Below are 10970 nucleotides of genomic sequence, written 5' to 3'. Positions count from 1 at the left end.
ACTGAAAACTACATGAAGACAGAGCCCTTTGGTGTTGCATGTATTGACTCATTCTTATATATTGTATGAGAACAAAAACATTCCTACTAATACTTCCCTTAGGCATGGGAGAGTTTGATGAAAAGCACAACTTGACAAACCTGACCCAAAAAAGGAAATTCACAACTTGTCAACTACATGAAACACGCAATTAAAAAACTACTTGAAAATGGCGAATAAGTCAATTAGAAAAAACAGGGATTTATCTACAGAAAATCACGACGAGGATGATGATCCCGATTAGCTCGAAACAATTATTGATGATACGCGTTAGATGTAAATAATAAATAAAAAGTTCGGTATTAAATATGTGATATCTTTCGTGAAGTACCCAACCATTGCATTATTTTAAACTATATTTCATATCGAATAAATTGGTACACTGTGACAAATAGCCAACTAATGATTATTGATAAATTGTGTTTGTGTTTTTTTTTACCACGGTTTTTTCTTAAATTCTTTTCATCTTACTTCGTGTTATCTTTAGTATTTAGGTTGATTCCTCACTTCTTCTCTTCTCTCTATCTGTTGTGACGTTTTCTTCTTACTTCCGAAACTTCTCACGTGATTCGTTACCCCTACACCTTCCGCCGGATTTTCCAGAATTCATTGTCAATGGAAAAACTATTGCCGGTTTCGCAGTAGTGAGATGATAGTGCTGTGTTGAATGTATTGCGAGTCTGTCTGCTATCAAACTATCAACCAAGCTGGGCTTGTTAGGGAACCGGAAAAAACCCCGCATTCAGTTCAGCTCCACGGGGGTATAGCTTCTGTTCAAGTTCATAAATAATTTGTTAAATCTGAGCGTGAAGGTAGTTCTTTTTTCCCGCCTTTCTACTTTGCGTTATTCATTGATTTATTCTTTTCGGTCTATAGGTTTTTGATCTATTTAGCTTACTTAAGGTAGTGATTAATGTTAGGGGGTAATAAATTACACTTGGTAAATGTTTACTTTAAAAAAATGTACAGATTGAATTGAGTTAACAAAAATCTATTGCGTCACGGTCGTGGTAGCTGCTATACAAGATTGGTAAATTATAATAGTCTATAACAGTTTTTGTTTGCTGCGCTGCGCTATGTATGTGTGGGGGAGGGTTTTCTGTATTTGGTTGACACCGACGTGGTCACGTCGTCTCATCAACCGGAATCAACCGAGGTGAGGATGCTGCTTCCGCAAGAAAGTTGCTTTCTGGAATGCCTGCTACAATTATTTAGAACCAATGCGCTTGACCAGCTGTCACTATTCTGTGCGTGGGCGAATACAGCTTTGCCGCGCACTCATTTTTTTTAGTATTTTATTTCACTTTACACAATACACATAAGACTTTAGCTAGTGATTCATGTTTTTATCGTTTTGGGAATTATTTTTCTGTATTCCACTATGTTAGTTTACTAGGAGAGGGTATGTCCGGTGGGAACCGAGGCTAACGGAGAGGATTGGATGGTTTGTTTATTGAAGATAAGATGAGTTTTGGCTATGGTTGAACCAAATTTGTCTGAGATCATGTAGTCATGCCTAGAGCGTTCACGTTGCTGTGTAACTTAAACGAGTCTGTGTGGGGGAAGATTAGGGAAACGGATCCTCGGTTCCACTCGCTTCAATTCTGGCGTGGTTTCTGATTTTGACATAGTAAATATCTTTTTCAATAATTTTAATCATGTTTTTTTCTCCTCTTTTGTTTGTTACGGTATCTTACATAATCGTAGTTATTCTTCAGTTTTTTTTTTGTTAAAATAGTGATCGTTCGCGTCCAATTATCAGTATCAAATAATGTTTTCGAAGAATGTAATATTATGCGCCACTGCTGTTGTTTTCTGCTGTCTATTGGGTGTGATTATATCTTCATATGCCAGTTTGGTTTGGTATGAACTATTAAAGTACATCAATATTATGTTTTGCTGATACTTTTCTGAATTTTAATATTGGTGAAAGGGTGAGAAATCAAGTTAATTCTATTTCCTCCATGTTCTATTTTTGTTTGGTTATTTCGTTTTGCTGTTTGATCAGTGGATATTGAGTGCGAATTTTCCGCACTTGATCCTGTCTCTAGAAATTATTGATGAGTTGACACAACCTCTCTCTCTCTCTCTTTCTTCGGGAACTTAAATTCTTTCCAACGTAAACAAGCAATTTCATTACCGGAGAGTCATCGCGACGCGATGGTTCTTTCCCTTCGAACCTAAAAGCGTTAACAATTGCCGAAAGGTCTAATTTTGATGTTAAAATATATTTAAAGATAAAAACAGTTTACGTTCACCTCCATAATGCATGTTCTCTTCGTTTCACTATCTGTTTTTGTGCTTTCGTTTTAAAAGTAATTTATATATTAAATTCTTCTTCTCATAAAAAGGGGTGGAAGGCACTTTTCGTCTAAAATTTTTGTTTCCTTTAATTAATTTAAATATATTTTACTCTCTTTTTGTATCTCTTAAATTTTGCTTCATTTTTGAACACATTGGCCGAAACGTTTTAGATGTTTTTGCTACTCTAAAAGGTTGTTTGTTTGTTTTGTCTCTCTTTAGTATGTTTTGCCTAAATAATCGATTCAATATAATGGTATTTGCCAAAACTTTAATGTTCCGAAACATTGTGCTTGTTTTTTTTTGCGTAAGAATTCGCCGCCCACCTTTCTTTTCTTGCTGTCTCTCTCAACTTGAGTGCCAAAAATATGCCTTCTGTTGATTACTCTTTCTCTGTTTCTTTCACATAGTGTTGGTGGGGGTGTTTTTCCACCACGAAGATGTCTCCTCCAGGGACATAAACTGGTCTTTCTAAAAGAAGAAAGGAACAATTAAAAATAAATCTAACAAAAAAACTTTCCCAACATTTGCTAAAATAAAATTGTTTCATCAAATGGTTGCTCGCTTCAAAATACAATCTAGGGCCAAACATTGTATTTCTCACATAAATTTCGCTCTTTTGCCTAAAAATGTAGTTTCTTTTTACTATATAAATTTCACTTATGGAGGTTGCGTTCCACTTGACAAGAAGGCATTTCTAAATATACATTTGTTTTATTTCTATCTTTCTCTCTTTTTCTTTTGTTGTTTTCTCTTTTGCCGTAAAAGTTGTATTTTGTACATTTTTCTTCATTTCCAAATTTCGAAAAAAAGGAAAAAATGTTACGCTTTCATTAATTAAATATTTTTACGCTTTTTCCCGTTGGACTGCATCACTTGACTTTACTGGGTGTTGATTTTTTGGAAGTTTTGCTGACTTCGTTATTCATTCGTCTACTGTTGTTTCATTTTCCCTCTCTCTCTCTCTCTCTCTCGAACGAATGACGTTGACATATGGTCGGTGTTCAGTTAGACCGGACTAAGTAACAAAATAATAGTAGCTAACAATCAAGAATTCTACTTTCATCAGATCACACTTATGTTGCAAACAGCCAGGTTTATGGCATAACTTTATCTTCAAGGCCGACAATAGTATGCAGTCAGAGTGGATCAAGTGCATACGACCATAGTGACTGGTGAGAAGCCACGTTTTTCTGACAACCAGAAAATGGAAAGAATTTCAAATGAAATGTTGGATTTCTCCGCACCGGAAGATTTTCCCCCTTGTCCTTCAATGAACACGGAAGAGTAATTCATATTGACGTGTATGTGCTGTTCATAGTTATTGAAAAGTTGATCGAATACATTATTATATCTTATTCAGACAGAGTGGACCAAGCGAATATATTTCACAACTGCGAACTAAATTGCGTGAGTTTAGAAATGATAATTAGCTTGATCTACCGTTGATTGAGTAAATATCGCCCCAGTTTTTCCACAAAAACGGAACTGTGATAGCTCAATTTGTTTATTTCAGCTTTGAAGTTTTGGTTGTAGCTCATAAAACTGATTATTGAAAAGGTGTGTAACCGGAAAACCTTCGTTTTGTGAAGTGGTTGTTTGAAAGGTTAATCTATTGTATAATATAGGTCCAAATTAATAATAATATATAACAATATCACATTCATTCAAATTTTCTAGTGCAAATGAACTAATGTCTTCTAGAGACATTAGAGGTCCCTCGTTGTTGAGGTTGAGGTAACCATTGAGGTTTATCCAGGTGTGATTATTGCTAGTTGAACACTAACAAAAACGAGGCAAAAGTCTCTGTTGATTAATAAGAACAAAAGTAAACATGTGACACTGATAAAAAAGCGATCGAATGACACTGATACAAAGGCCCTACTTCTTTTGACGATCTCTCTGGCCAATAGTTAGAAATTTATGAAAATAATATCTCTCAAAAATTCATATAAGCTTTCATACTGAAATGTTTTCACATATTTTATAATGTCTTCAAAAAGTCTTCACAAAATCAAATGTCTTCACTGTAAGTCAAATGTCTTCAAAATGAAGACATGTCTTCAAAACTGGCTTTACGTTTATGACAAGGTATCCTGGACTCGGAGTGTGTCCGACACGATTCACTTATACACTCTCACCTATGACATCTTAGCTTTGGCGGAAAGCAGCGATCGCAAAGCAATTCATAACAAGTGTTTTTTTTTTGTTGCGAATATTACATGTTTTGCTACTTTTAATTGAAAATACGTCAATAATACGTGAGATAGAGGAGTTAGTGAGCCATTAATGTTAAAATTACGGAACTAGTACCCAGGATGTGTTATTTCCGTGTTTCTTTAAAAAGTGATCTTTTTACGGCGGCTCGACTGCGAAGGAATATATATAGAATATTTCTATTTTCGGATGCGTGAGCGTTCGGTCATTGATAGCCGGGCTCGAGTCCATCTCGAATTATGAAAACATATCCCACATTAATGTTAAAATTACGGAACTAGTACCCAGGATGTGTTATTTCCGTGTTTATTTAAAAAGTGTTTTTTTTACGGCGGCTCGACTGCGAAGGAATATATATATATATATATATATATATATATATATATATATATATATATAGAATATTTCTATTTTCGGATGCGTGAGCGTTCGGTCATTGATAGCTGGGCTCGAGTCCATCTCGAATTATGAAAACATATCCCACAAATTATCATTGGATGTGACTGTTCGGAAGAAATGGCTTCGATTCTTTGGACAGGACCTAAACAGCAATACTAAAAGCATGTAGGGTAAATGATCTTGGTTTGTCCAATTTGGGGTGTTTTTACGCAACTAGTAAATGCAAATCGATTTTTCTTCATGAAAATCACACATAATCGATACGAGTTTGGGTTTGTTGAAAAGCCCCAAGTCTCTAGTTGCTAATACTACCATAAGGTGTTGAAATTATTCAAATTTTTATGTTTTTTAACGATTTTCCTTAAAGAAGAATTATGATCATGGTTTGACCACCTCTGATCATGGTTTGCCCAAAAAAATTATCATTGTTTGTCCGGTTTTAGAAATCTTCATTTTTGAATGAAAACATTCGAATTCACAATTAGATGTTGCATTTATCATTGCTTGAGTTTACTGTCATCATATTGATTCATTCATAATTTAGGCTTTCTTCAGAATATTGCCTTTTCTTGGGCATTTTAGAAGTGTTCACCTCAACACAATCAACACAGAAAAACCATACTTCTGCTATGCGCGAAGCACACCATAAATAAACTGCAGCGCGCCAAGCGGTTGCCATAGAAATCATGTGGACAAAACAACATTATTGAATTGGACAACTCATGATCAGAATTGAGTTCATCAAAATGCGTTAATTTAATGGTTTAGCTATGTAAATCCGATACAAATGGTGAGCAAGCATGATGTTTACAATATTTATAAGTGTTGTAATCCAGAAAAGGTCTGAATACGTGCCAAATAATCATCTGGTGATCGATTAAAAGTTAGCTCGAATGAGGGGCGCATTGACACAAATAGAAGGTGTATTTTAAAATCCTTTAAAACATGTGATTTCGTAAAAATATACTATCAAACTACTATAAATCATGTAAAAGGCAATTTCATTTATATGTTTCGAAACATTCGAAGGCCTTATTTGACACAGGAGCGCTGAATTAGAGCATTCAAAAAAGTGGGCAAACCATGATCATATTTTCGACTGGACAAACCAAGATCATTTACCCTACATTTGCTCGCTTCACTTCAGTCCAGATTGTTTCGTACATATCGATGGCTTGGAAGAACAATATCGTCGAACCAACAGGTAAATTTAAACAAATCCAGATTATACAATTAGTACACAAAACAGTTTATTTTTAGCTGTTCCTACTGTCAGAAAGGCCAACGATTCTCATGCCACGGGAAATCAAAATCGGACGGCTCGCCGAAAGGTCTTAATTGACATCAAGCGAGAGTAAAAAATCATAAATCATCCATAACATCCGCGAAATTGTCCAGTTTTCTAATGGGACAAAACATGACTATCCCGAGAGGGATATTCCGTCAAATGAAATCGAGAACAGCATTATCAACAACTCTAATGAAAAACCTAGTGATTCTGCTAGTTCTGATAGCTTAATTCAAGCACTGCAGTAGGAGTTATCGGAGAGCTACAGAGAGCTTCAGGAAGCTAAACTCTGAATTACCGAACCACAATTTCCCCTAGGTTTTGATTAGAAAAATAATCTAAATAGATTATCTTTACGCAGCAATGAATAAATGTATACATTTAGCTAAAATACAAAATAAATAAACTTATTTAGACAAATTCATTATACCGCTCCATGATACTTAACACGTCACAGCCTCACTGTTAGGCTAGGCGCGAATTGAGAAGCGTATAGCGCTCGTAAGCTAACGTGAGACTACCAACACAACTCATACGTGCCACAAACGTAGCGTGGTGGAGCGCATATTGAGTCGCAGTTTGGTGTAAATAACATGCCACTCGCATACAATGACTGATTAACACAGAGTTGCGCGATATATTTATTTACTAACACAATCACCCGACCTGTACTGCCATACAGTGTCAAACCCACGGCGTTATATGATTGTTCACCAACACAACTACCACAACCGGCATGACCAGCACGAGAAACTGTGGTTCAGCCACAGCGTCGCGCGAGTCGTGTCTCACGAGCGCTACACCATCTCGCGTCATCTGGCCAATTTGCGCCGTTCTATCTGTTTTCATTAGCCACAAAAACAGGCGCTATATCGCGCCAAGTTACTCGCGCTATATGCGTCTCAATTTGCGCCTTGCCTTACTGATGCACTAGTCAGTCCAGACTACCTTGTCATATACGTACCATGGCGCATACATGTGTTTTTAATGTGGTTGTCATTTGTTGTTGTTTACCTTTGTAATTGTTATGGACGATAAAACAATTGACTCAATTGTTTTATCGTCCATCACCAAATGTATCCGTCTATCGGTATGTTAGCTTAATTTTACCGAAACTTCCGGAAAAATTTAGCTTCCTGGAAACCGTGGCTAAGCTTAAGAGCCTGTTCGGAGCTAAAGAATCGGTAATCAGCCGTCGCTACCGATGCCGCATTCGCATTCGCTTGCCTCGTAAACAAGGCTTGCGTGGAGTTTGAGCTGGGTAAACTCTCGGAGGAGCAATTCAATTGCTTGGTCTAGGTGTGGAGCTTGAAATCGGAGAACGACGTCGAGATTCGCACCCGCCTGCGCACGAAAATCGAAGAGAGGAACGATGTGATGCTGGAGCAGCTTTCGGAGGAGTGTCAGCGCCTATACAACTTGAAACACGACATCGCTATGATCGAATTTCCGTCCACGTACGACCAAGTACAAGCGATCCGGAAGTTTGGTGGAAAGGGGTATGAAAACCGCGATCATGAATCACCGAAACATCCTTCCAGTGACACCGGCAGGAAGCCAAATTCGCCATGTTGGATTTATGGTGGATTTCACTCCGTGGGCTTTTCTGGAATAAATATTTGCCTGCAACTCGACACCGCCTCAGACATCACCGTCATCAGCAGGGAGATTTGGCGAAATATTGGCAGTCCTGCGTTGTCTTCAGTAACGGTGAAGGCGAAGACGGCATCTGACATACTATCGCTCGATGGGGAATTCGAGTGCGATATCACAATCGGAAGCAGCACACGACGTGAGCTCATCCGTGTCACCGAGAAGCCGCTGTAGTTACTCGGATCCGATTTGGTTGACAGTTTCAACCTTTGGTCCGTACCTATGAACACATTCTGCAGCCACGTATCTTGATCGCCAGTGTCGACAGGTGCCCAGGTGACAGGTGACTTGTGCACCAAAACAAAAGCGAAGTTGAAGATGAAAGAACAGATTCGATCCGGCATCTGTTCGAAGCATCCAGTAGCTTGCGCCGAGCATGTCACCTCGAACCAGCATTTGCAGTCGCTGGACATTCTGCTGGATGCCTGGGATCTACCAAGCCAACCACCAGGATCATTTTCACCCGCATCAAAGTCTCCAGTGCTGAGAGAACCATGGTAGGTTCTGGGCCAGCTCGTGCGACGTCTACGTCGCGTCACGAGATCCCGGCTGTGCTCCCATCATCAGCATCATCGTCATCATCATCAGCAACAACGCCAACATCGACCGAGTTCGAGTCCGCTGTCGAAGTGGAACCGGTGGTAAATATCCCTAGGCGCTCTTCACAGCTACGAAGACCGCCAGTAAGGTTTGACCCGTACCATCTCTATTAAGATGATGATGATGTTGGATTAAAGAGGCTTTAAACTTTTCAGTTCATTCGTCTCTAAGTATTAAGAGGGGAGATGTTGTGGCCTACTCTATTTTGCCGCGCTTCGGATACGTTGTTCATCCGACGCAGCTTAGACCGCAGGGCTCGCACATTCCTACATGTCTATCACTGAGCGATGCTGGAGATGCGCATACATGTGTTTTTAATGTGGCTGTCATTTGTTGTTGTTTACCTTTGTTATTGTTATGAATTGAGTCAATTGTTTTATCGTCCATCACCAAATGTATCCGTCTAGTAGAAAATAAAGTTTGTTTTATTATTTGTAACCGTGCGCGTTTCGATAACCCTGTCGTGATACTGTCTCAGTGCAAGTTCAGGGTCACCGCGGTACAAAACCCATCCTATTTTCCTTCCCTATCTGGCTCTGCCCGGCCAAAGGAGTGGTACCAACGTATCCCTTTTGCTGTACACTCTACGTGATCTGATAAAGGCTCCTCCCCCCTTAAAACACGTCCTGTGAGCCACTAAGAGGAATCAGCCCATTTGGAAGCCACATTTGGTGGTTACAGAGAGGACTAGGAGCCATCGATATAATTACATGACCTTGTTAAAGAGTGACTTAGAGCTGTAGAAAAACAATTGGGGAGAATGATTGAAAGCTACTAAAACTACTCAGCTTCGAACTTTGATTTCGATTTACTGAAAATCATAATTTTGTTACTTAGTCCGGCCGGCTGAACACCGACCGGTATTCAGTAAATAACATTCGTTCCAATCCTAATTAACTTCTCATGAATAACCACGTTCTCCTGGGGAGATCTAGAAGTCAGCCCGAAGTTAACACTCTGGGGAACGTAATTTCATAAATTCCGTGGTATTGTTATTGCACGCTCAATAGTTATTTGTGTTATCGCTTACATTTTTGTTTGTAATGCTGTTTACGTTGCCGCTTAAAGTTATTAGTAAAAATAAATAAAACTTTCACATAGTTTACATCTATCGCCTGGTTATCAATAGAACTTTAGTACCCATCATTTTGAAGTTAAATATATCACATACTGCAGAAAATAACATGTGTGAAATCAGTTCTTATTCCAAACGAAGAAAAGAAAGTTTTGACATAAATGGGTAGATAAAATAATGTGTTTACAAATTCAACTAAAACAGCAAGTCACAGATGACCTTCATTGGTTTGAATAGAACGAAAAAAAAAACTTTCTCCTGCCGGATAAAACTAAAGCAAAAACAATTTGGTGCCATCCAAGGGCGCCGGAAAAAAACAGAATTGAAACTAAACTAAAACTAGTTCACCCGGGCAGCTGGCGACTACCATTAGTCACCGCGACACTCGGTCATCGGTTCCACCTTGATGGAGGGCGCTGGTCGCGAGGAATCTTTGTAGCCACCGGTGCAGCTTCCAGCCCCGCTTGTGATGCTGCTAACGCTGGCGGTGCTTCCCGTGCCTCGTGTCGTAGCCACCAGCTCGGCAATGTCCTGATCCTGGAAGAGATGCTCCGGACGGGGCGGCGAGGACGAGGAAGAGTACCCGGCTCGGGAAGATGATTTGCTGCTACCGTACGGTTGTATTCCGAGCTGGTTGAGATCGGAACTTTGACTGCCCATGGCCAGATTGACGGCCGGTTCGAGCATCATACCCATTGGCGAGGCCAGTGGGCTTTCCTCCGTCGGTGGGGTTGTCATGCGAAGGTCATGGGCGGAAGCTGGAGATCCAAGGCGGGTTATGCTGAGGCTTCCACTGTTCAGATGAGCTAACGGATGGTGGTGGTTTACGTTGGAGTTGCTGGACGTGTGACTGCTGTTACGATTCGTCTCGGAGCGATTGTTGCTGCTGCTATTGTTGCTGTGGTTGTTGTTATTACCGGTAGATGTACTTGGATTACCACCCTGATTTAGGCTAGGCGGTCCATGGTGATCATGATCTTTGCTTGCCGTTATGTTCGATCCTGCAGGGGAGCCGAGTCGAGGCATTTGAATACCCCCAGTGCCACCGTTATTGCCTTGACCTTGGTTCGTTACGGCTGGTGAGCCGAGTTTGGGAACTGGAATACCTCCGCCGGAGCCACCGGCATTTCCAGACGAATGTAAGTTCATATTAGCGTGATGTTGGGGTAGGTTGAATCCTACCAGATTGGCAGCCGCCTCCGGATGGTGTTGAGCGGCCGCTACCATGTTACACATTTGCTGTCGCACGGCGGCCACAGTTGCGGCTGTGAGCGCTTCTTGAGACATACCTTCGGCACCAGTGGCTGGCATTTGGCCGTTAGCGTTGGGTGTGTAGTTCAATGGATTATCTTGGAACGGAAATGGCTGCAAAGCAAATGTGGGAAACATTGAGCAAAC

General features: G+C 40.0%; 1 protein-coding gene across 2 annotated transcripts in view; it reads right to left on the bottom strand.

The window, feature by feature from the left end:
- Positions 1-385: 385 nt before the first annotated feature.
- The window catches only part of LOC129765018 (protein bric-a-brac 1), a 405505-nt gene continuing 394920 nt past the window's right edge, over positions 386-10970 (bottom strand). For both annotated transcript variants that reach the window (XM_055764800.1, XM_055764801.1), the window contains exon 5: positions 386-10937. In XM_055764800.1, coding sequence (XP_055620775.1) covers positions 9942-10937 — 996 coding nt within the window. In that variant the 3' untranslated portion in view covers positions 386-9941. The remainder of the gene's footprint in view (positions 10938-10970) is intronic.

Source organism: Toxorhynchites rutilus, chromosome 2 (genome assembly GCF_029784135.1).
Source record: "Toxorhynchites rutilus septentrionalis strain SRP chromosome 2, ASM2978413v1, whole genome shotgun sequence".
Lineage (NCBI taxonomy): Eukaryota > Metazoa > Arthropoda > Insecta > Diptera > Culicidae > Toxorhynchites > Toxorhynchites rutilus.
Note: the sequence above shows the minus strand (reverse complement) of the source record. Positions and strands in the feature narration are given on the sequence as shown.